This window comes from Osmia bicornis, chromosome 8 (genome assembly GCF_907164935.1).
Source record: "Osmia bicornis bicornis chromosome 8, iOsmBic2.1, whole genome shotgun sequence".
NCBI lineage: Eukaryota > Metazoa > Arthropoda > Insecta > Hymenoptera > Megachilidae > Osmia > Osmia bicornis.
In genome coordinates, this window is record NC_060223.1 from 4383188 (window position 1) to 4410910 (window position 27723).

General features: G+C 33.7%; 1 protein-coding gene and 1 long non-coding RNA gene across 5 annotated transcripts in view; one reads left to right on the forward strand and one right to left on the reverse strand.

Moving 5' to 3' along the window:
• LOC114878171 (octopamine receptor beta-1R-like) overlaps positions 1-21447 on the forward strand; it is a 49904-nt gene extending 28457 nt beyond the window's left edge. The window contains exons 3-5 of one of the 2 annotated variants that reach the window (XM_029191662.2): positions 11710-11931; positions 19148-19214; positions 19289-21447. In XM_029191662.2, the coding sequence (XP_029047495.2) occupies positions 11710-11931; positions 19148-19214; positions 19289-19402 (403 nt within the window). In that variant the 3' untranslated portion in view covers positions 19403-21447. Of the gene's footprint in view, positions 1-11709; positions 11932-19147 lie in introns of both variants that reach the window. The other variant, XM_029191661.2, reaches the window with a different exon arrangement.
• The window catches only part of LOC114878172, a 48471-nt gene that overhangs the window by 14625 nt on the left and 6123 nt on the right, over positions 1-27723 (reverse strand). The window contains exon 3 of one of the 3 annotated variants that reach the window (XR_006829611.1): positions 26459-26668. The exons of the other annotated variants lie outside the window; for them this stretch is intronic. This is a non-coding gene — a long non-coding RNA (uncharacterized LOC114878172). The remainder of the gene's footprint in view (positions 1-26458; positions 26669-27723) is intronic. 3 annotated transcript variants of the gene reach the window in all.

Below are 27723 nucleotides of genomic sequence, written 5' to 3' on the forward strand. Positions count from 1 at the left end.
AATTTTTAAATTTGTACATTTCTAAGCTTTTCATTATGATTTCTAGCTTTCTAAATTTCTGAATATTAAAATTTGGAAGCTTCCCAGTTTCTAAATATTAGAATTTCTAATCTTCTAAATTTATAACTTTTTAAATTTCTAAGCTTCCAAATATCTAAGTATCTACGTTACTAGAAAGTTTCTCTCTAGAAATACCTATGTTCACATAAACGAGTATCTGCGAAATTTGGATTATTATTTAACAGGTGTCACTTTCAGAGTTGTCCACCTCTGGCGCTCTAAAGTGCTGGATCATTCGTTTCCGTCAAAGCAATTCATAAATATTACTGACATTGCAGCGGAACCCAGCATCTGGGTTTTATCAATTTTTAACGTCCGAAGGTGGATACCGGATAGCCAGAGGTAATATCTTTACACATTGTTTATTAAAAGTGTGTGGCCTCAATTTCTTTATTCAATTTCCTGGAAGAATCTATTGTCCCAATTCCAAAATACTTTAACCTTTCAGATAAAAACTGCCTTCTTTTCCTTAAAAAAAAAATAATAGCAATAATACGATCCTAAATATACCAATAATAATTTAAGAATTAGGCACTAAGGTTTTATTAAAAATAATAATAATCTAACTTGGAAATCAATGCGACATTAAATAAATAAATTAATCCATAATGTTTCACTAATTCGATATGAAATAATAATTTCCAACAGTCTCATCCCATCTCCTATTTGTTATATAAATAAATTTATTTTATATACTAATTAGTATAAGTTTAAATAATATAGTTGTTAATTTTTACTATTTATATGCGAATAATTTCAGCCTGGAATACGAATTCTTCAGTCGCATTCATTGTACAATTTCCGAGCCAAGGAAGCAGAAATATTGCATCTCCTTTCGGCTGAGATGCTATTTATAATGACCTCATTATGGAAACCCTTTCCCCAACTCTCACATCGAATTCAATTCGACCGTCATATCAATTTATTCTATCTATTTCATCGGACTATCTCAACGCAGCTGCCTGACCAAGCGTAGTTATTATCACTTGTTTGACCTACTGCTTTGCATCAGGGAGTCTGACCAACGACTCAATCTACTTATTCCCTCCATTAACGCGTTAGGCTCCGCAGTGAAACCGGATGTATGCTAGTGAAGCACGTTAATACATTAATTATTAAATTTAATACAATCAAATAACTGAAAAGAAGAAAATCCTAAGTGTCATTAATATTATATTAATTTCATAAAATGGGTAAATGGAAAATTTAAATTGATAGATGAAATTATTTACTATTTAGTTCAAATACTTTAAATGATAAGAAATGTCAAATTTTCAACCTGTATTTCTATGCGAATTATGTAAATGAAAAAAGTATGCCAAGAGTAATTACCATAATATTGCGATAAATATTTGTAGACCTTGACTATTACAGAAAAATTCATCGTTCTAGCAGAAACAAGGTTTTTATGTCGAGTTCAACGCGAGCTTCACATAATATTGATCCACATTTTATTCAATGCTGTGTCTTTCAAAGGGAACGTGTTAAAAAAAGGGGAGGAATAAAAATGGTACGTGTGCGAATAAAAAATAGTACACGCGCGGGAATGGTAATATGTTGAGGAAATATTTCAATTTTATCTGCGAAATGTAAGCAATGAAATATTTGTTATCCAATTGCATGGAACAATCGAACGATTGTCAGTCGGCCTGAATGAAGGATTTAAAAATAACCAGGGAAAGGATAAATATATCTAGCAACCGTTGCGTCAATCCGGTGTCCTTGTTATCGGCGACGTTACACGCGAGTAATTGCATTCTCGATGATCCTGGGTAATCGATCAATCATCGATCTGTGACATTGCCCTGATTAATGTGAAACGTGTATATAAAACAGTGTTCTTATTTTCATTCATTAACCCTTTCACTTTTGAAGTGTGATACATGTTTTATTAGAAATTCAAACAATTTTAGAGGGAAGAATTCTTATCCATTGGTCTCTCTCCATGGTCCGCCGACTGAGCCACATTTATTTATTGATTTGAATTTGACTCCCAGAATCTTAAATAAATACAATATTAAAATGAAATTCAAGTTATTTTATATAATGTATAATAATTAATATTATTATTATAATATGTATCTATATTGCATCTGCTAATTATCACTACACATACACGTTATCAGTTCACCGGTTAAACTCAGATAGATCGATTCGCCAAATCGTAGAAAAGGAACTGAACAACAAAAGAAGGAGAGGATGTTCCTCCATAATAATAGTGTCTCCAGCTCTTGAATACACACATAATTCTAATATCTATTCAATGCCATCACCTTCGTACTCTCAACAAATATAATAAATAATTTATGAAACATTAGAATAAATATAATTTAATTTAAATTCTAAACTAAATTAAATTTTAATTTAATTTAATTTATTTCAATTTATACTAAATTACCTTTAATTACTTAGATATAGTATGTCTAATATTACCTAATATTATATTATACCTAATATGATTAGAATGAAAGGTACAATTTAGTTTCAACGGATAATGAAATTGGTTATTCACTATTGATAATAAGCTCAAACAAGAGAATAACTCGTGTGGAAGTTTCTCCAGTGAGGAAATGAAAGTGGTGAATGTGTTCGATAGTACAGTAAAGTCTCATGGTTATTCAAGTTCCGTCTAACGTTTCTGTTTTCCAAACTTACGACCGGGAGATCCTTCGAGGAAGTAGGTAGTTGAGAAATGGCGAAGGTTCAACAACAGAGTTACACCGACGTTATTGAGAATTTAGCTTTGCTGAAACTGTCGCAACAATTTCGTACGGTCGTTACGGTGGGTTTCCATGGTAAATTGAGTAACGTGAAACTGATAGACTGCTTCTAGACAGTATCCAAGGAAACTGCGTGTGGACACTCGAGAGAGCTCGAATCCCAAGGATCTTGAATTTAAGGACATGCAGTATCCTTGGTGTGGTTTCCTATTCCCCCTTTGAATTCGCAATTTCTATCGAACAATTTAAATTATTTATCCACTTTTCAACCGAAAAGATTGAAAAATTCCATCAGAAACTGTAACAAAAATTCTGGACACAGTATCCTTTCGTAACAACACTGATGAAAAATGAAAAATCCAATAGTCCTACACAATCGTTTCCAAAGCTCGAACAATAACATCCCGAATCTGCTCTTCACTATTGCTAGGGAAAGAAAAAGAAAAAAGAGAAAGATTCATCGAGTTTCGAGGGTCAAACATCATCAACGAGTACTCACTCGGACCCATCCGAATCATAATGGAGGCAGTGAGAGCGATTCGACGTGAAGAGCTCGAGGAATCGCGAGCTTTTTCAGGCCTGGGCTATAATGAGCTGTTGAAGTTCACGTAATGGTTGGTGCTCGTCGATATGTAGGTTAATTAGCCTCAGCCATTCCCGATTCGATAAGCATAGAGGCTTTCGAACAAAGACCCGTCAAATACTTTCAAGAAGCATCTTAACACCTTACCTATCTCTACTAGATCAAGTGTATAAGCATTGTCTCTTTGTGACTTAACACGTTGACTACCTTGGAAGGTCACAGATGATACAATTTTTAGTAGTGTGTTTATCGTAACGATCGTCAAAATTATAAATAAAATTATAACAAATGGTTAAATTAATTATTAAAAGACCTCTTTTTACAACTTTTTAAATTACACGAGCAATTGGGGTCATGAGAATCAAAGTATTTTCTTTTTATATAATATAAATGTCTAATATTATATGATTTTTGATTGGTAATAAAAACATGAACAGAAGAATACCTCTTTTTATTTTTAAATTTATGACACAAAAGTGATCATGACCCCGATCTCGATTCCATAAGATTCAAGTATAATGATCATCATGACCTCACTATAATTATCGTGACCTGCAATCTGGTCATCCTGACCCTACACAAGTCAGATGACATTGATTGTCACTGTTTTTTTTCATTTGACTATTCTTTAAATATGTAATAAAGAGATTCTTAAGACGGCGGACCATGGAGAGAGTCCCAAGACGACGGACCCCGGAGAAAGCCATAATTTCAATTCAATTTTGTATTTCATATTATTTTCATTTTCTAAATTTTATACTATCCCATATTTAACTTTTTGCAATGTTTTCTATAATTTTACTTGAAATTAAAATCTTACATTTTATTTGTATTTGAAAAGTTTGAAAAAATCAATTTAAAATGAAGATATTAATAATTTTCCATAAGTGATAACTCCACTCATCCCTATTATACAGTAGAAAATAATATTTAAAGGAGTATTATAAATTTTGGAAAGTATTTTCACCTTAACAAATAAAACTGTTTAAAATTCACCGTTGGTACGAACATGGCCGCATAAATTCTAGCTGAAAAATGAAAATACAATTTCCTTCGGAGGGAACGATTTTCCGATAGTAAGATGATTTTCAGTCACTAAAATGAAAAATTCAACCAGCGTATCGGGGGCATTCGCAAATCGACGCTCTTTACGAACGCACCTGGCGTATGCATAACGCGAGCTGCATTATACATCCAAGAGCGATGAGTAACGTGTTGGATAACTCAACTATATCGACAGAAATGTCACGGGACTCGTAGAAATTATTGTTATGTTCCCTCGTATCGGACAACTTGGCCAAGATAGTGGCTTCCCTTCCTACGTGGCCCACATTGTATCAATATACTTTAATTCAGCCATTTGTATCTACAGAAGGAAACAATAAAAAAATGTTTAATTCCACATTAAATATTATTAAAATCATTCCTAATCACTTTTGAAAATTAGACGTTTCCCTTTCTCTTTAAATGTTCTCGAGAAGAATAACGATCTCGGGAAGGAGATTACATCCAGGTGTTTATTGCAGCTTAATTAAGTGAACACCTTTTTTATAAATTTTATTCCTAACCAGTGATGGAACCATCGAGTCGACTCTTCTAGCGGCTGAAATTGAACTTCGTTCATCCAGCTCCGGCCTTAATCTGAAGGATTATTACTTACTCTCAGTCCTAGCTTCGCTCTTAACCACCCACCATCTTCATTTTATCCCGTGAAAAAGAAAAAGGGGAAGCAGCATGAGCGATTCGTAGTTGCGATAGTGGAACTTTCGGTCAGGAACATTAATCAAACTGCTTTCAAAAGTTTCATTCACATTTGGCAGTTTCGATGACTGATGAGGCGTCGATTCAATAGAATTTATGAAAAACCTGCATTTCTTGTAATATTATCATGAAACGGAAAGGATGGCATTATGGATCTCTGTTAGTAATTTAACCTCTTCGGTTAAAATCCAGTTAGATTTTTAAACTTTTAAATTTTCGAGTTTATAAACATTAGAATTTCCAAGCTCTAAAATTTGTAAGTTATTAAATTCTTAAGCTTTCTAATTTCTAAGAATAAAAATTTCTAAGCACAGAAACTTCTAAGCTTGCTTTCAAAACTTCTAAATTTGAGAGCTTCAAAATTTCTAAATACTAACATGTTTAGATTTTTAAATTTCTAGGCTTTCTAATTTCTAAATATTAAAATTTCTAAGCTCCTAAATTTCTGAACTTCTCAATTTTCAAGCTTCCAAATGTCTAATCTTTTAAATTTTCAAGCTTCCAAATTTCTAAATACTAAAATTTTTAAGTTTTTTAATTCCTAGGCTTTCTAATTTCTGAATATTAAAATTTCTAAACTCCTAAATTTCTAATCTTTCAAATTTTTAAGCTTCCAAATTTTTAAATATAAAATTTTGTAAGTTTTTAAATTCTTAAGTTTTCCAATTTTTGAATATTAAAATTTCTATGCTTCCAAACACCTAACTTTCTAAACTTTTAAGCTTCCAAATATCTAAGTACCTGAATTTATGAAACGTTTCTTTCGAGAAATAACTTACATCTACATAAAACAGTATCTGTAATTTAGTCACTTCAATTCAAATCCAGTTAAATTATTTGTTTTACTTCCATTTTCTATCACAAATAATCATATTAGTTTATCTATATTTTAAGCAAATTTCAAAGCAACGAGGAGCATTTGAATAATTTTTATAGATAAGAGCTGAAGCTGTTCTTAATTAATGCAACTATTTCACCGTATTTGAAATTCAGAACCGCAGAGCTTCTAAATTACTTCCAAAAGTTAGGATCCTCTGGAATTAAGGCATTACAGGTTCAACTTGAAATATCTATTCAGCACAGAGATCTTACCGGAAGTGCTAACTGAGGCTCACCTACTTAGAACTCTCAGACTCCCACTCAGCCTGTTAACTAATTTGACTTCGAAAGTTAGCAATCTCGAAGATTCGTACAGCCCCATAAATATCAATCGAATTGCTTTCAAAACTTTTGCCTTTTCATGAATTCCTGAAAATGTTCTATAGTTCAATCCCTGCTGACATTTATATAAATACAAATTTGATTTTCACGATTGACTTGTAACTTTGATATTAAAGAAAAGAAAATTTCTCCGCTTTCCACTCTGGTAATCATTAATTTTTGTTGCTGCCGCAGTCAAGGTTAAGGTATATAAAGGTTCCAGCCGTCCATTTATAGGATAATCGAGAATGCTTCAGTAAAAATGCATTGTGTCGGCATAGTGGTCGATATACACCACTTCAAGCTGCCGTTCTCGAATAACCCTGGAAAATTCGCCTTATTCTGTAAATTTCCAATAAGATCGTCCAACGGGGATACCAGTCGGTTCCCCAGAAATTTTACTTATGCATTCAGCCATTAATTCGGTTTAATTATCGCCGAAGAGATTATTTGCAATGCATATATTCGCAATTAAAATTGAAATTATTCCTTCTTTTCAAATATCCAAGGAATTTTAATCTTACTTAACAAATTGCTAATTAATATTCAATCTACTTCTCTCAATTTCTAACTTACTTTTGTTTTATTCGAAAAAAAGAATTGAATAAATATTGTGATTTTTTTAGTGATGCCTGAACTATCGTTCTTCGATTCTAAAAAAAAAAAAAAAAAAAATACCTCTACAATTTTAGTTGGAAACATTGCACGGAAATATCGAACCGGAACAAAATTTGTTACGCGATTTTAGTACACGGTGATGGAACGGAATGCAATATTTCCAAACTCAATACGCCTGGAAACACTCAGCGCTTTTTAACGGTGGAACTTGATTATTTTCGTCGTGCGAAAGAAGTTGTTTAGGGAAGAATGTAAGACTTAAACTTACGTCTGCCTTTTATCACGCTAAGATAGTGTACATTTGATTGTCCCAATTATATCCCTCATTCCTTTTTTCTTTTTATTTCCTATCTATTTAATCAAATCGAAAGACGTAAACGGATATTTATAATAAAGTTCATCGACTACTATGATGTTACATTTAATAAAAAAACAAGAAAATTTATGGTTAATTCAATGGCAAGAAGCTGCAGATAAAGAACGTAAAAAAGAAAAAATTATATTAATTTAAATCCGATTCGGAGATTGTGTATTTAACCCTCGAATGGCGGACCATGCAGAAGGCCCCAAGAGCGCGGACCCTGGAGAGAGCTACAAATCTAATTAATTTAATTTTGCATTTCCCAATTTTGGTTTTAGTTCTCGAATTTCTTCAAGTTTTCAACAGATCAAACGGATAGGATGAGTTTCCGCTTTGACAATAAAAGTCGTGCTTCCAGCAAGATCCCGGCTTGTTGGAGCATCAATCGTGCCAGAGACTGTAGACGGAATCCTTTGAAGCGGAATTGAAAGCGCAGCCACAGATTTAATTTTTTCCTCTGAACGGCCAAAGGAGTCACCGTGTCTCGAGAACGGATCTCGTTTCCCTGCTGCTTTACGAATAAATCGTGGCTGTGAATTTGAAGACGTGTTCAATTCGAGACTCAGTCGTTCGGCGTCTTTGAGGTTTTCAGGACACGAAAAAGTCGGTGACGAAATCTGTTTTCGAGGAAACTTTCTATCAAATCTTGTCTGATCAACGTCTACAATCTTGAACTTCTCTATTCGTTTTCCTTCTTCGTGTTCTAACACAGAAATGCACTCTTGAAATTTTTATTTTTTATAAACGATTTGCAATTACATCGATGGAATGAGAAAATTGACAAAGAATAATTGCAGCAGAAACATAGAAAGGACGTGAATTAAAATATAAAAAAAGACACCATTACGGTTCTCTACAGATGTTGATTGCTTATTTCCTGCACCAGCACGTATCTGGTATTCGCAGAATATTTGCACGGTGCAGCCACTTGTTAAACTGGGTCGCACGATTCGAAGGCTCATCGTTAGAGGATTACGAGAAGCGAAAAACATGGGGATAAAAAGTGGGAGTGCACTGGGTGCTGATCAAATAATGGACCCAGGAAACAAGAGTGTCATCGTTGTTGAGACAGTTTTAATAGAAGCAATCTTTTTTTTTTTATCGATGTTATATTAACCTGAAGTTAAGGGTATAATTTTTAAACGGAGTTTTATACATTGGAAGAATATTTTTTAAAGGAATAATGTAAAATTTAATAAATTAAAATAATACGAGGTACAGAATTAAATTAAAGTTGTGGCTCTCTCCATGGTCCGCCATCAGAACGTTAAATTATCTATGCCTGTTTTGTAATTTATTAAATTTTACCCTTGTCTTTTTATATAACAAATTTTTATATCTCATTTCAACTTAAAGCAAACAATTTTGAATTAAATGCAATGTCTTCCAGCAACTTCTTCCGAAGTAAAGGAAGGATCGTAAACGTAAAGCTTAACGTCGGTTTTTGATTTTCTCGATTTTCGAAGCGCGCTATCAAACCGGCCCCTATACTGTGAAATTCACGGTCGATTGCCGGTTAAATGGATCCAAGAAAGCGAAACGAGGGCAAGTATCTTCGTTTCCTGTTCGATGCAGGAACGGTGAAATTGTGAGTTAATTCGATTCCCAGGTTGAAAGTTTTTTTTTTTTTCCAGATCCTTCAAGAAAGGCGCGAGGCTTTTCTCAGCTTTGAACGAAAGAATCCTCATCAGCAGGAAATTGAGAGGAGATTCAGATCAAAGTCCAAAGTTCCCGATCGGGATGTAGAAGTAATTTTCCAAGAAGCTAATAAAAGTTTCCCTCGATTGCTTTCGCATCTGCTGTTTCTGTTCTTCCTGACACACTGTAGCTAGATACTTTCCTTTCCTTTTTTGTCAACAGCAGAATGTTGAAAGTCGATCAAAGGGCGGAAAACTTCGGTCGTTTCCTTGTCAAGTATTGAGATTAACTGACTTTTATGAACAACTTTCCTCGAAATGAAAGATAAAAATTATTAGAAAACTGAAACTGTGCCTCTTGAACAAAAATTGTATTGAGAATAAATCAAATTTAGATTATTAATTTGTAATAATAAGTTCCTAAATTTATAATAAAATTGTTTACAATAAAATAAATCTGATTAATCTCTCATTGAGTCGATGTCTGACTATGCGTTGATATTTCTACTGATCCTGAGTGAACGTCTGACTTATGGTCGACTACATCACTGAAATTCAAGTTTCCAGATAAAATAATACAGGAATTGCTCTTTAAAATAATTACATATATAATTCAGAAATATTGGGGGTGAAAATAGTAGATTTTTTCAATATTTTTCCATCCACAATTATAATTTTTATTTAACTATTATGCGTGTAGGTATAGTGAAGAGGTTCATGAATTTAATTTCCAAACCCTATTGAATTAAATTTCATCCATTAAACTTCTTATAAAATTTAGAAAGGTTAATTTCCTTCGAGTAAGAAGTGGTTTCTTTAGTTAAATCGATAGAAGATAAAATGGAAGATAAACTCATCTATTTTCAAAAAAATTTCGGCTGTTTTTAGAGCATCCTTTTATCTTCAACCTTAATTATTTACCTCGTTGTTTGTGGACCTTAAATAACAATTAAGTGTTTGAAAAAAGACGAAACGTTACGTTCAAAGATAAATGTTTGTCACTCATTTTATCTTCCCTCAATTTCCTTGGAAAGAATAATCTCTTTCTTAATTAATTTTTAATCTATCCAAAATTACAATTTCATATCTTGTTTTTTACGACTGTTTTAAATACGGTTTCTTACTTTTACAGCTGGGCGAAGTTTCAGAACTCGAACAGCAGTTCAGTTTTCCTTAACTAAGAAAGGAAATGTTTGCAGAGGTTGTTAAGAACCTGCTGTTACTGCTAACTTGCGATTTAGCTCGTGTTGAGTGTAACAGAAGGAACTATAATTAGTGCAGTTAACAAAGCAATCTGCATTCGGTATAATTCAATTTAACAGGGACAGAATCTGTTGAAGACCCGCTTAAGGTTTCATTAATTAACGTCAACTTCTCCGAACGGGAATAACAATTTTCTATTTTCAGCACGCCGATAATTGCAATTATTCAAAGCACGATCCTTTCATTTTGCAATTTAACGTATCGAATAACGCGGGGGTCGTTGACGCCCCCTCAGACTTTCCAATGCCTCGAGAAAACGTTATTTTAATTCAACTTTTGAAACAACTCCAAGAGCGAAGAGTCATGGTGGAGAAGAAGAGCCTTGGAGAGAGGGAGACAAAGGGTTCCAGTGACAATAGACCGTCTATAGCCCGACGGGCTTTGCATCGAGTATAACAATCTCTATTCTTCCCTGGAACTTCGAATACGTGCGCTATTTGGAAAATACTACACAGAGGGAATACCAACCTCACATGGAAAATATGCGCATATTTGTCGTTGTAATTTCGTTTAAGATTCTTTACTAGAAATTATTAACAACCGAAGTTTGTAAGTAATCATATTCTAATAAACGAAGAGAATCTGAGGAGACTTTCTCATCAAGAGGCAAGGAATTAGCTTTCTAAGTTATACGAAGTCCTATACGGTGTTGGAATAGCTAATTAAAGGAAATCACTGTAATTAGTACCTAATTTTAATAAAACAGATATGAAAATGCAAAATAAAATTTTAAACGCGGTTTTCTCGACACGCGATTTTAATGGATGGTGGTAAAAATTATGAATCGATTTGAAAAATTTTTGCGGCATTCTTTTTGTTATTGAATTAGCTGTCGCATGAACCAAAGTGGTGAATTTTAGAACACATATTTTTTTGTTATTGACACTTTTATGCGTAAAATTGACATTTGCTTCTTTTTTATAATTCTTGGTGAAACTTGCATAAAACACCGCCAATATGTTTTTTTGTCTCAAAATGATTCATACCATAGTCACTAATAAGGTAATTTACCCATTTCCAAAAAAAAATAAGAAATATAATATAATACGTTTCTTGATCTTTGGACAGCGGACCGTGGAGAGAGCCACAATTCTGATTTAATTCAGTATCCAAGTCATTAAAGGATAAAAAATCCCAAAAATTATCTATATTTTAATCGAATTGATGGGAAAGTCCCCATAATGATTGGATTTATTAAAATTTAATGCAATGTTTTGCAAGTAATTACGGTCGAGGCAAATGACCTAATTCGCGGATTTAATTTAATTAAACGATTTCAAAGCAAAAGAATAAAGAATATTCAAAGTATTATTACTACTTTACTAATGATAATTAATTGCGAGCTGAATAATCCACCGACAAATGAAATTTAAAACTGCAAAATGAATTATTTTTAATGATACTTATTATAATCTACCTGCTCGTTTCTGACTGTGACAGAAAAAATAAATTGCTTTTGAAGTTGTTAAATAAACAGAGGTGCATAAATGGAACGTTTGTTCGCAGGAGCAAAGTTGCGGCTGCGCTTTTGAACAAGCATCTGCAGATCAATGGCATTTCCGCTGGTCTGACCACACTTCCGACAGTGGATCAATCATCGCCAGATCCACAACCAGAGGATCCACCGATCACTAGCAGCAGTAAAATGAGGAGAGAACGAAAGGCTGCCAGGACACTTGGAATCATCATGTCAGCGTTTCTCGCTTGTTGGCTTCCTTTCTTTCTTTGGTAAATTTCATTTCGTAACTTCTATTTAAAAAACACTTTTTCATACTCTTCAACTGAACGTCAATTTTATATCGATTTAATGATGTGTAATTGCTCTTGGTAATCATCGCTTTGTGAACACGTCACTTCCGGTAAATTGAATTTTACCTACGCTTCAATCTAGCCAGCATGTTATTCAATTTTGCAGCCAAAAATTCAATCTATAATCCACTGTTTAATAAAGTAACAGCTTTGTGATCAAATTTATCGGAGAGGTTAATCAATTTTCCAGGGTTCGAAGGTTAAAAAGCGAAATTTCAATAATTAACCTCATTTTTAATAATTTCGTTAATTTTACAGTATTTCTCATCGGTTTAACAAGGTATAAGAAACTTAGAAGTGGGTGGGAACCCGATGATCGGGTCGAGTCGAGTTGGGTCCTTGAAAATATCGGGACGATCGAATCGGATCGAATCGGATTGAGTCGGATCGAATCGCATCGAATTGGATCGAATCGGATCTAATCGAATTAAATCGCAACGAGTCGGATCGAATCGGGTCGAGTCGGATTGAGTCGGATTGAGTCGGATCGAATTGGATCGAATTGGATCGAATCGGATCTAGTCGAATTAAATCGGAACGAGTCGGATCGAGTCGGGTCGAGTCGGGTCGAGTCGGATCGAATCGGATCGAGTCGAATTAAATCGGATCGAGTCGGATCGAATCGGATCGAGTCGAATCGAACCAGGTCGAATCGAATACCCGACAATATCGGGATTCCCGAAAATTTAGAGAATCCAAATGACATTACGACACTAATTTTATTAAACAACCATGGTTTCGAATTTTTGGACGCTTTTGAATATCCCCAAAAAATTCATCGACCCAAACCGACCCGACCCGACATTTTCAAGTTCTCCCACGCCTCTAAAGGAAACGCAATCCAAGTTAAGCCGACACTCCGGTAATTAGGAAACTCGTTGGAATGTACTAAATGAGGGGAAAGGAGCGTTATGCGTCCACGCGTTCTAAAAGTACTCTTCGAAACTACTTTCATCATATTAACCGGAATTGCGATCGTGTATCGTAACGAGGAAAGCCGATGATACTTATGCGAAAACTTTTCTGCTAGTTTTCTCGTAAAAATCCGGAAACGTTTCGTGATATCGGAGGGTCGTAAACAGAAAACAGTGAAAAAATTTCGCGCAAATGAAAATAACGTTATTCCAACTTTGCGGTTCTCGATATTTTGGTAACAAGATTAAATTTAATTAAAATTTCTGTTCGCCGATGGTATAATAATTACACGCTTTCGTTGGGAAACAGATTTTCATTGCGGGTCAATTGCCACATTAGCCTCCTCGTTTCTGAAGAAACATTTCGTGTATTTCAGGAGTAATTTCAATGTTTCACGATATCGGGATAAATAATGGTTTATAAAATCATCGAAAAATACGCATCATCGATGGAATTTTCAAGCTTTAATAAATTCCAACGATAAACGCTCGCTTTCAGAAGTTTATTTATAGATCGGTGCAAACGATGCGATGCACGAGCCACGGTAAATTTTCGTTCCAACCCCTTTGATTTCGCGTCAATACACTTTGCGCCAACGATGGCTCGCCGTTTAAATAATATTTAATCAATGAAATTTGTTATTTATCGATATAAATTCGTTGTAACATTATTTTTAAACGGATGCGCCTCTGTTCGCTAATTAACCCAGCAATTTTCCTCGTTTAACTTTTCCATTCATTTCTATTTTTCATGCAACGTTCTTTCAAATTTTTATACAATTTACTCAGAGAAATATAAAATTAAAAAGAGAAATTTTTGAAAGCATAGCGCAATAAAGTTAAGCGATAAGTAATGTCGAACAATTTGTTCGAGTGAAGATGCATCAATTCAAACTCTTCCAGTGTTTTCCCTTACAGACATTTTCACGAGCGCAACCCCATAGAACTTCCTTCTTAGCAAACGTATCCATCTCATCATCCACCCTCGAGATTCCAACGTTTAGAGGACGGTCGAAGGAAAAGAAGGAAAAGTGGAGGAAAGTCGAGGGTAAAAAGTAGGTCCTTCTTATACTTCAGTGGAATTTCGATGGGCCAGCTTCGAGCATCTTCGATATTGCGGTGCATCCCGAAATTCTTAAGTGCTTGGTAATTCGAGGAGGAACGGGGGGTAGGAAGCGGTGTGGGGAAACGGATCGATATCATCCGGTGGAAAAAGGAAGAGCACCGCCGCGATCTCCGGTTGCTTGCACAGGGCTCCAAACACGGATACATTTGTGCGCGAGACTTGTTTCGAAATATCCCCAGCTGCAGCCAGATTGCAGCTGCATCGTTTCGCTACACGCGATTGGTCACGATGCTCGTTACCTCGAAACTGCGAAATTTATCCGTGAAATGCTGTTGCATCCCGTTCTCCTATCGTCTCGAGCGTTAAGCGTTCGTAGTTGCCGTATCAGATTGGATGATTCTGGCATAAAGTCTATCACGATTTCATGACAGAAAATTACTGCGGAATAGCGTTTATGCTACATCAATTTAAAGCTTAAAGCATTGCAAAAAAGGCTACATAAAACCCTTATCGATATTCTTGCTACAAAATGGCTGATGGTAGATTGCAACGAACAATGCATCGACATGCATTGAAACTATTAAATTCTGTTATAATTTCATGACAGAAAATTACTGCAAAATGGTACTTATGTTATATCAATTTAAAGCTTAAAACCTGACAAAAAAGACTGCATAAAGCTCGCATCGATATTTTTAATACAAAATGGCTGCTTATTGATTGCAACAATTAATGCATTCAAGTATTATTCAAATAGCCAATTTTTACAGTATCAAATTCTGTTATAATTTCATGACAGAAAAGTACTGCAAAGTAGCGCTTATGCTGCATTAATTTAAAGCTTAAGACCTGACGAAAAAGACTGCATAAAACCCGCATCGATATTCCTACTATAAAATGGCTGGTTATAGATTGCAACAAACATTATAATTTCATGAGAGAAAAGTGTTGCAAAATAGCGTCTATGTTACATCAATTTAAAGCTTAAAACTTGACGAAAAATAATACCTGAAGCTCTCATCGATATTCTTATTACAAAATGGCTGCTTGTAGATTGCAACAAACATGCATCTAAGTATTATTCAGATAGCCAATTCTGACACTATTAAATTCTATTGTAATTTCATGACAGAAAAGTATTGCAAAATAGCGATCATGGTACATCAATTTAAAGCTTAGAATTTGACGAAAAATACTACATAAAAAATACTACATGTGATAGATTGCAACGAACAATATTTTATTAGGAACATTAACAATTTTCGAGTATAAAGAATCATCATGGTGTACGAACAGCATACATCAAGATATTTAATTAGCACATGTGAAAGTCAACGATTAAGTCGATTCTATATTCATGGAACGAACTGTGCCGCGCGTTCTGAATTTACTATTGCTTGTCATGAACACCGTCACGGAAATTTGCAGTTAGCAAACCACGGGACACGTTGCAACAACGTTGCACCGCGGTTGTTACCAGAATTTCCATTTCCATCTAGCTGGAATACGTGTACAGGGAAAATCTGGTGTATCGATTACGATTGGCTGCAACCCGCTGCGACACGGTCATTGGTGGATTTGTAAGGGGTCATCTTAGAATCCACAAGTTCGACGGGGTCACGAGGTTAATCCCATCGATAACCAACAACGAGGTAACTGACTGTGTAACTGGTACACAGTTTACCTTTGTGACATCGTCGTAATTCGATGGCATACAATACGCGATACCTTTTTTTCAAATGAAATAATTTTGAATATTTTTATATTGTAATAAAAAATGAAAAACTCTTAATATTGAAAGACTGTCTATTTGAAAAAACCACTAGACCTTTACTTTAGTAATGTGAACCAATAATAATTAAGAGTTTAAAGAACAATCAAAATACAGTCAAAATACAAAATTAACCCTTTGAACTCGTATATCATGCTGGAGATGAGATTATAAATTTTTATGTAAAATTCATATTTTTCTTTTAAAGAAATGTTAAATTTTATCATTGTATATTAATTTATTCAATCTGGCTTAAAATAAATACATCGAAAAGAAATCGAGTTCAAAGGGTTAAATTTAAATCAGGGCTCTCTCCACAGTCAGCCGTTTTAGTTTAATTGAAGAGACTAATTTCTCTAAAAATTAAAATTAAAATGCCCAGTTTAGTTATCTAATCAAAGTATTCTGTATAATATTTTTAAAAGTAATTAGCATATTTAATTTAATTTAATTCCTTTAGTGAAAATATGGTTTAGTAATAATAATATATTAGGTTGATAAATTCTTAAAAATTGGGAAAATAGAATGATGAATTTTGTAAAAATGAGGAATTAATTAATAAATTAAATCTATCAAAGATCGACAATTAAGCTGAAGATAGTCGAAAAACCCTTCCAGTCTGATGGAAACGTCTAAATGAGCAAACGAACGGACGTTTTCGATTTCAGTTTCAGAGGAGAAACTCGTCCACTCTGTCGAGCTTTGGAAACAAAGGCTCCGGAGAGAATTATTTCTTGAAACGAGGGGTGCAGGACAGAAGTTGAAGAAAGGGAGGAGGACGCTCAAAGAACGTTCCTTTCCTTGGAAAATGGGGTCGACAGGAAAATGCTACGATTCTACGCTCGCCGAGGTGTCAGACCGTGTACATTTCGCTTTATTAACTCGTCCACCCTCTCACTCTCTTCCTTTTTCGACAAATCGACCAAACGACGTCGGATTTCCGGTCTTCCGCTACCCTTATTCAGCTCCCCAGCAATTTAATGCTCGATCGCATTGTTTCTTCCTTTTATTTTACATCGCAAAAATGATCAATTTTATGATGTGAAATTTTATTTTGTTCTAGGAGGTAGTTTAACTCTTGAACAGCGGACTCTGGGTCAATCGAGACTCAAACTTACAAAACAAATTCTAAAGTTAAATATATAATTTTGTAAATGAAAGAGTTTCATACGTTGGAAGAATAATTTTTAAAGGAATCAGAAAATTAAAATATAATAATATGAAATACAAAATTAAATTAAAATTGTGTCTCCCTCCATGGTTCGCTGATCGAGGGTTAATGAAGAAGGGGTAAAAAAATAGAATCAAGGTTATCTTCTGAAAATTATATTAGGTTAGATTAGGGTTAGTTTTTGGAACTATGACTATCTTCAACAGGAAGTGAAAAATTTAGAAAATGAAAATAATATGAAATACAATATTAAACTAAAATTGGGGCTCTCTCCATGGTCCGTCGTTTCAGTTCGGTGATCTTGGTTAATAATCGATCCCCAATTTAATTAAACTATTAAACTATTACACTATTAAACTACTAAACTATTAAACTACTAAACTACTAAACTACTAAACTATTAAACTACTAAACTATATCTAATTAAACTATTTCTGTATGACATAATTTCAATTAATCGAATAGGCAGGAATGAAATTAGCTCTTCTGGAATTTCACTGCGATTAAATTCGATCATGAACGGGAATGGAGTAATTTCAACCAGGCAAAATGTGCGAGTTTGAATCGCTGGCTAATGTTACGATTAAAGCTCAATGTTATTTGGGAACAAATAAAAATCTATCCTGTTATCTGAAACGTGAACTGTTCGGGGAACAATCGACAGAAAGGGGGACGAGTATCCGATTCTGAGGGATTGGAAAAGTTCTTGAAAGCACTCTGCCAGAGCCTCATTGGGTGTCACGGAGAAGTCGTTTAATGAGCAAACCTTTTTCTTCCGTTGCTTAAAAGAAGCCCGATGCACAAAAGACCCGGTTGAATGTCTATTGAAATCGTCTGCGGAGAATATCACTCCGGATCTAAATTGTGAACAGTATCGATCTGAATATATCTTCTCCTTTAAATTTGTAATTAAACATCTATCGTTTCACTTGAAAATTTTATTATATCGAATAATGATAGCCGGGGAAGAATTCTCGAGGGAGACGTATTCACAGCTTTATTGGAAACGGAGAGGAAAAATTTTCCGCGTTCCTCGGTATGGAAAAAAAAAACAGGAAAATTCTGACGATACCTGAAGCATGGAAGTTTGATCGGCACTCGTGCGAAAGAAGCCAATAAATCTATTCTAGCAGCAACAATGGAAACAATTTCGATGTGGATGAATCGCGATCGAGCACGAAACCACACCACGCTGTTCCATGAATGGAGATTAAATAGCTCAGAGGAGGAAGTCGTTCCAACTTGCTATCGATACACTTTTCCCTGAATCACTATAGTATATCCTCCGACAGCTGTTACGCTGCCTCAAAATCGGGCCAATATGGGGGTTCAAAGGTTGCTATTCAGAACGCGTCCTTAAAAGTTCGTCAACTCTTTGCTCTGAATCCTTTGAATCACTGTAGATTTAATTCAATTAAAAAATATTTTTTCTTTACAATCCATTTCCCTCTTCACTTGAAAATTAGAGAAACACGAGCATTTTATAAACAATTTTTAGAAAAATACTATAATAAATCATTTTTACTTTATTTTATATAATTAAAATATTTTGCCCCTAAAAGCAGTATAATCGATGTACGAAAGGGTTAATTCAATAAGAAAGTATTTTCCCTTCAAAATCCATTTTTCTCTTCACTTGGAAATTAGAAAAACACTAGCATCCCATAAAAATTTGTTAGAAAAATACTATAATAAATAATTTTTACTCTATTTTATAATTAAAATATTTTGCCTCTAAAACCAGTATAATCGATGTACGAAAGGGTTAATTCAATAAAAAAGTATTTTCCCTTCAAAATCCATTTTCCTCTTCACTTGGAAATTAGAGAAACACAAAGATTCTATAAACAATTTTTAGAAAAATACTATAATAAATAATTTTTGCTCTATTTTATAATTAAAATATTTTGCCTCTAAAACCAGTATAATCGATGTACGAAAGGGTTAATTCAATAAGAAAGTATTTTCCCTCCAAAATCCACTTTCCTCTTCACTTGGAAATTAGAGAAACATAAAGATTCTATAAACAATTTTTAGGAAAATACTATAATGAATATTTTTTGCTCTATTTTATAATTAAAATATTTTGCCCCTAAAAGCAGTATGATCGCGCCACTGCACGAAAGGGTTAAATAACCCAGTTTCTCAACAAAAATTTCATTTCAAAACTTCGTATACCCAAATGGCTATAAATCTTCATTTCCCTTCGACAGGTACATCATCACATCTCTCTGCGACACCTGCGAGAGCAGTGATGCGGTGGTCGCGGTGGTGTTCTGGGTGGGTTACTTCAACAGCGCCCTCAACCCACTGATCTACGCCTATTTCAACCGAGACTTTCGTGCTGCCTTCAGGAAGACCCTGGAGAGCTGTTGCGTGGCCATCGGGCCGGTCAGGGATCTTCGACAGGTGCACAGGAAGCAGGACCTGGTGCACAGCAATGCATCCTCGGAATTGCACGTAAATAATCAGTTGAGAACCAGCGAGATGACCAACGTACACATCGAGGCGTGCATCTGAATCCTTAAAAGGATATCTTCCTCGATAAATTATACTGGGTGTATTGAAAATTAACACATTTGTCACCTCAGAACGAACTGTAATTATACTGGATTGGTAATTAACCTTTCGTTGCATCATTTTTGTTTAATTTAAAAAAAAAGTAGTCATAGAGTAAAGTATACAATTATTGACCCTTTTTCTAAAAAAGTAGAAAATATAATACATGTAATGCGTTTCTTTCATAATAAATTCTATTCAGACTACGAAAGATAATTATATTTTATTATTTAATTAAAGTTAAACGCATAATTTCTAAACAGAAGCGTTTCATTTACTGGAAGAATAATTTTTAAAGGAACATTGTAAAATTCAGAACATGAAACACAAAATTAAAATTATGGCTCTCTCCATGGTCCGCCGTCCAAGGGCTAAGAAACGCGTTATATTATATTTCTTATTCTTTTAGGGGGTCAATAATTGTACACATTACCTCAAAGCGACCATCAAAGTATTAAATACACCTAGAAATTTCAATGAAGTTTGATTCAAATGAATAAAGAATCTTTGAATGAATATGTGTATGTTAGTAGATGCTTCGTTAAAAAGAAAAAGACTGTTACGTAATTTATACTGTTAATATTCAGTGGTAAGAATCGTGTTTCTTTCAAATTATTTAATTTTCTGCATTTTTTACTTTTTATCTTATGCCATTCTCGAAGGTGTTGTGGACATGAACGAAGTTATTTTTCAACACAAGGGGTGCGGGAAAAGTTGTGAAGCAACTATTTCTCTGGATAGAAAGAAGGAATTTATTTCTGTCCAACAAATATTCTATCACAACCTCATCCCCGCTTTTGAACATATCACTTATAATTATCTTTATCAATAAAAACATCAAATCATTCGTTCCACCTTAAACGATATCAATCTCTTTTTTTTTCACCATCCTGATAAATCAATAAGGAACCGAACTGCAATTGGACGAATCGATTGGCCACTTTCGACGAGGCTCAGTGTGAAAATCCCAGTGAAGGACACTTAAATGTTCGCGACACACGTGTTGAGGGGAGTTTATCGTCCAAAAAGGCGAGCTACACGTGTACTTATCATCGACGTTGCTTGGTCAGGTAACACGTTATTAAAAGAGGAGTTTAATGCCCGAAGGAGCGTCCTGAAAGGAGAAAATTTTCAACACGGTCGACCTATTTTAAGGTAGCTGTGGTTGTCATCTATTTTTACCCTGGCGTTCTATCAAGTCAATAAATAAGGCTGCTACCCTCTAGCAAACGATTAATCTAATTTCTCCTAATAGAAGCACTGATTTTTCATTAACGTTATTTAGATAATTAAATCCTCGAATTATTGATTAAAATTTAATCTTTCGCTGTTGATTATTTCAAAATTATGACAGAATAAACTACATGGTATCGAAGAAAATTCGTGTCGTTGGTAATTCGTAGATGAGAAAGGGATCAACCCTTTGAATATGTTCACTGACTTTATATCAAAGCCAAAGAGAAAAGAGGGATGTGCCAGAACACGAGTCCGAACGTTGTAAAACGAGCATGGACAAGGTTGTGGTCGGACGGGTTGAAGCATGAAAATTACCTCGAATGTGAAAGTGCCAGGGGCTTGGGTTTGATGTTGACACGAGGAATTAAAGGATAAACGGTGCAGTCGGGAAAGGAGCACGGATTACCTCGAGACTGCAAGTACAATCGTGTATTTGAACGAGGGATGGAAAGCTGAACACGCGTGGCTTTCTGCTGGAAAAATCAAATGCTCGATAAACAAGCTTCCGATGGTGCTGTTTGGACAGCCTCGAGCTTATTCCGTCGTACCAAGGTGCCTGTAGACAGATGCGACATTAAATTATAGGAGAAATTCTGTTATGGAAGAGTAATTTTGCTGTTTGTTCATCTTGTTTCAATCTCTTGGGGAAAATTTGATCAAATTTTATGCTTTTTAGAATTTTACTATTTTGCTAGCTTAATATTTTGCTGTCTTACTAATTTTCTATCTTACTATTTTGCTATTTTACTATTTTACTATGTTACTAATTTACTAATTTACTAATTTACTAATTCACTATTTTACTATTTTACCATTTTAATATTATACTATTTTACTATTCTACTATTTTACCATTCTACTATTTTACTATTCTACTATTTTACTATTCTACTATTTCGCTATTCTACTATTTTACTATTTTACTATTTTGATTTTCTCAGCAATTGAAATATATTCTATCTATTCTTAAAAATTACAATTTTTGCAAAATTTCTGTTTCTAATATTATACCTTGGGCTACAAATGACTTATACAACCCAAAATAGATAAACAACCTTCGAAAATCCTAATCTTTCATCTATTCATAGTAATTATATTTTCGGAAATATTCTATCTCTAATTTCTATTAAAATTCCATTTCAATAATAATAGCATTCCTATCAATAATGGAATCACAACATTGACTTATTCCAATGACCCTAATTGCATCATGGTCTCTCTGTTTAACGCAATTGGTGCTTCTAAATGCGTGACATTACGATCCTATTCGGATGACTATGCCGTTAATTTAGCATGAATTTGCGTGCATTCTATGTTGTATTATAATCAAACCCTTGGTTAAGCGTTCCTGTTTCAAAGGAGACAGGATACGACGTTGTAGAATGAATCGCTCGTATAATGGAATGTTCAGATAACAGAATGTTTGGGTAGTGTATCAACCAGATAATGGGGATTTTACTGTGTTTAGAGATGTGGGATGGAATTCGAATTGTTTTGCCTTCGCTCAATTAAATGGGGCAGTATGAAATTTGTGGAACATTTATGAATGTACATATGTCGTTCCAGGCGTAGCAATTGCTTCAAATGATTTTATTGACAAAAATAAAAGAAAGATATTGAATATTATTATATGCACAAATTAATTCGGTGCTTATAGTATTATTCAAATACAAAAATTACTTTTCAAAAAGAAAAATTTAAAAAATTTACGAATGCATTAAATCTACTGTCAAAATGACGATCTTTAGTGGTTATACAATTTAGGAGAGAATGGAGTTATCGTGGTTACGCATGGCAAATTAATAATATCCTTATTTTAACTTTTGATCACAAATAAAATATAAAATTCCAATTTTAAGTAAAATTATTGAAGGTATTTAAAAAGATATCAATGATATGAAGTACAGAATTAAATTAGAATTGTGGATCTCTCCATGGTCCGTCATTCAAGGGTTAAAAAACGCATTGTATTAATTAATTTCTGAATCAGTTAAAAAAGAATGAACAAATTGTTTTTGTTCAAATTTTTATTGTAAGTCAAATTATACAATATTAGGCATTTATGTTATTACAAAAAAAAGATACTTTGATTCTCATGAGCCGAATTGCTCGTGTAATTTAAAAAGTTGTAAAAAATAAAAAAGAAACACGTAATTGCATCCGATTTTTGCTTTAATGAAAGATGAAAAGTATAAAAATATATTATTAATATAAATGATGCAATATACATTTATCTAAACGTACTAAAAACTTTATTATTACATGATCATTTGTTACACGAAACAACTATAAAAATTTCATTTCAATGTATCTTTCTTGTAATTGATTCTGTCACTAAAATTTGTTACAAAAATGAAGACATATTATTTCCTGGAATTTTTATAATAATGACCACGATAAGCCCCTTCTCCTCTACTTTATTTGATGAGCAAATAAACGACGTGTGAAGGAAAATCCGCACAGAAATCTTGAGAAATATCTCTAAAGAAAATAGTAGAAGCCGCGTTTCCATAAATCACCAAGCTTTCCGAGTCTGTGTACCCAAGTTTCATCAATAAAAATTTATAGGACCACTCGAAGAAAGTTGCCAAGGAACAAGCTGCGTGTCTCGAAACAGCGACGAAACAATGCTTTTGATGAACGAGAAAACTAACTACCCGGCCAGAATTTATATCCGTCCACGGATAACGAATGTTTCGATAAATTTTTTACGAAATATTGTTCGCGAGCAGCATACACTTGCGTTTGTTGAAGCGATACATCATGCAAGGACGCAGTTCATTCATGATGTGAAAGTTCTCAGAGAAAGTTGAAGCAATTTCCTATCGATCGTTTTCAAAGAAGAGTTTCTTACTAGAGTTTCTTTTATGAGTTGCAAAAAAAAACTATCTCGCTTTTGTTAAAGGAAATTGTGTTCCTTTGTTCTATCGAATATTACGAGACACTTAGTATGATTAGAAATCCTTGTCATTATATTTCCTCTTATTTTATAAAGCAGCTTAAAGGATCATGGGATATTTTATATAAATATCACAATTTTTCCTTTGCTTCTTTGGCATAAATGCGATTTAGTTTCTTTTTTCATTAAAAGATTCACCACTGTAATGATAAAGTGCTCTTTATTCAATACTAATTTCCTAAAGTGATGAAATATTATTATAATTATAATTATTAAAAATTCGAATCCCCCTTCAGTTTGTTTTAATGAAAAAAAAAGATGAATAGCAGTTGGAAAATGAATGAATACTCGAGGGAAGGGTGATGTGTTACAATTTCCTGCAGTGCAGTTAGAAAATCTGGTAGTTAGGACATTTGGTCGGAATTCAGTGAGAAATATCGGGCAAGACTCTCTCTCTCATGAATGTAAACAACTGGTAGATTCACGAATTTGCTGATTTATGAGAGGAGAAACTGTAGCAGCTAGGATTAAGCAAAGCTGGTTGGCCGATTCATAACAATCAGCAGCATAATGGTAGCTGGTATTCGTTAACCAAGAGTTTCTAAACTCTCGGTTCACCACTTTTCATGTGGTCCACGTTTTCCAGAAGAGTCATCTGTCCGGAAAATTTGGACAGTCCGGACATTTCTTTCATTGCTTACCTTTCTTCTCAGAACTGTTACATTGGCAAGAAAAAGGGAATCAATTGGAATTCTAAATATTATTTATAATCATAGATTTATATTAAAAATATAAATAGAAGTTAGATTTTTAAAATTTCAACCCCTATAATTGCTTAATTAAGAATAATTAAACATTTAATTTGGGAAAAATTTAATTATCTATATTTCACTCGTAGATGAAGATTAATTAATGAATTAACTAATCCTTTCATCTACCAACAAAGTCATTTATGCTGAATTTAAAGAAAGTTCTATTCTTTGAAATCAAAATAACTTTGGGAGCGACAGAAATGTCTTGCCAACCTAACATATTTCTAAATCAGTATTGCTTCTTCGTGTCCACAACCCCTATTTTTATTTAAAATAAATCATTGTTGTCTGTATGAAAGGCAGAAATCTCGAACGAAACATTTTGTAAGCCGGTTTCCACGTGAAAACACCCCTAATCACACTTTTCCTTTCAATTTTCTATTTTTACAATTGAAACGCAAGAACGAGTTTCCCGGAACGTGGAAATTGGCGAATCTAGCGAATGCAGAACAATCATTAACGTGTAAGTTCCCTGTAGCGACTTTTATCCTTCATTGTTCCTCGAGAAACAGCATACATATTAAGACGACTAATTACCACAAAAAGGAAGCTAAATACCAGTGTTTAAATGATAATTAAAATAAGACCTCCATACTTCATCGCTGTTATCATTCTCGTTCAGAAGGTAAAAAAAGAAAAGGTTGAGACGATGTATAATATCATTGAAACGACAATAGAGGTGAAAAGAACAATTATTTTACTAGATCGAATAATTAGATGATTGTTAATTGGCAGTTGTAAACTAGAGCGATCGTGTTTTCTGATGAAAGTGTGAAAGTATGAATGTGTGAGAAAGTTTCATTTTTTGTAGCAGCAGATGATGTTATATGCGTATATATACATAGACACACACACAAAAGAGAAACATGTATACAGTTATGTATAAATATATCGAATGGTCGTTTGAAATTGTGCCGAGCTATGCGCGTAGGGCATTAATAATAAAATTTGAAAACAATCAATGTGGTTAATTTTCATTTATCTCTATTGGTGTAATTAGGAATCCTTCAGGTGTTTTCATACGTTTAATAGAGTTCAAAGTACCAAAAAATGGCAGAACGGTACGAAATAAAAGTAAAGGAGAGGGCACGAATATGGGATATCCATTTTTATTTTTCGATGTGCAAAGGATCTAACACAGAAATTTGTATAAACACAAAACTTATGTTTTTTTTTTACTTTTTCAAGCTAATAGAAATTGGGATAGCAATATGAGACAGTGTTACTTTTGGGATAAATAAAGTTATAAAACTAAGATAGAATAATAATGATAAATTAAACATAACAGAACATCAAATATGATAAGACAACTACAATAAAAAGAAACGTTTATTTTATTTTGCCCCTAAGTAGCATGATAGGCATTTGTAATCTTCAGAAAATCATTTATTACCAAATATCAAAGATTTTATATATTCATATGTTCGTTTTATTATTTAGTAATAAAACTAAAAATGTGGTGCTAATATGAAACTGTCCCATATTTCTACCAATTTGTCATTTCACTATCTATCATTATTTATCATAATCAAAACACAAATATTTCAAATATCCTTTGATATACTAAAACTATAATAATTATACTATAATTTACTCATTTTGTTTTTTTTTTAATTCAAAAAATAAACCAAAGTAAATTTCACTTTAAAAAGTACGCGTAGAACTTTCTATTACGACCAAAAGCTAAAACGTTTGTTAATCCTTTGTTAAGCGGACCACGTAGAGAGCCCCAATTTTAATTCAGTTTTGTATTTCATTTTCTACATTTTTCACTGTTCCTTCGAAAATTATTCTCGCAATATACGAAACCCTCCCATTTAAAAATTATACATTTAACTTAAAATTAATACCCCTGTATACATTTTGTAAATTTGGGTCACAAATGACCCAGGCTCCGCTTTTCAAAGGTTAAACAAAACAATGATACCTTTCCAGAATGATTGTTAATCAAATAAGGGTTGAAACCTTGGTATCTCATATTGGTACCTTTTTCTCTATCCTAATAAAAATATACCCACTTCAATTGCACGGGAATTTGGGTCGCGTTTGACCCAAATGTCACGCAGCCTTCTACTAAGAACTCTTCTAGCACCTTGTCCAGTTCAGCTATTGACTTGTAACCGGATAGCGAAGCGAGCCAACATGTTCTCCCTTTGTTTACGTCTACGTGACACATTGCTCCAGAAAGTGGTGTAATTTCGCGTCTGGTCTGCCTTCACTGGCACCACCTTTGCATGAAAACAATGAACGGTTCGCGCTTGGCATTGTTCAGCCTTGTAGAAAGCATTCTACGCGTCAACATGCTAATTATGGAAATATCAGTTGAATATTTTAAATTTTTCTTTCAAAGAAATTTTTCTGCCCTTAATTTGCATCAAGTTGATTGCTTCGGTGGTCGCTAATTACCCTACTTATAAACTGAACTCTGGTGAGCGAGGAGTTAATGTGCAAGTCAATTAGAAAAGTAAATAATTTTCGGGGTAGCAAATTAATAAACTGTCAGAAAATTCATCATATTCCAGGATGAATGTAGTTGTTCCGCTTGTTGTTTGTACCTCTTGTTTTAATACCGACAAAGGAGAAATACAAGGGGAAAATGGTGTATATTTAGAAGACAATTTCGTGAGAAGCGTTTCACGAGATTGCAATGTAGAAAAGTCAGTCAGGGAACAGTGTTTCTGGCAAGGTGGTTGCTAGTTTCAGGAGCATCGGCCGTGCAACCCCTTTCACACCAGGCCGCGAACCCTCGTTTCGCTATGAAATGTGGGTCACAGACGGTGTACCGTTTCCCGTTTCTACGCGAGCGTTTATTAAAAAAATGTATATACAACCAAAGAATTTCTGTACTTCACTGCGACACTCTTTCGTTATTTACGATTCAAATGTTCAACCCCCGGTGTGAATCTTCCATTTCCGACAACCATTCACGGCAATGGTGTTGCTTTTTTCTTATTAATGCGGTTAAAATTGAGAAACAAAGTAGTTATTTATAAATTGAGTGCAAACTTAAATAGCAAGATGTTACCACTTGTATTTGAAACAATTTCTTTTTCAATCAATACCCAATTTTTAATCACTTTTACACATAAATCATTTTAATGAACTAATTATAAAAGAATATATTAATTAAAAATATTAATCTTGGATTGATATACTCTTTTATTTTAAACCTTAATATTTATTTATCAATATACAATAAATAAAACCTTGATTTACAGAAAGAAAAACAAATATTTTGAATTTGATCGAGATTTATTCTCCATAAAGAAATGTAAGATGCTTA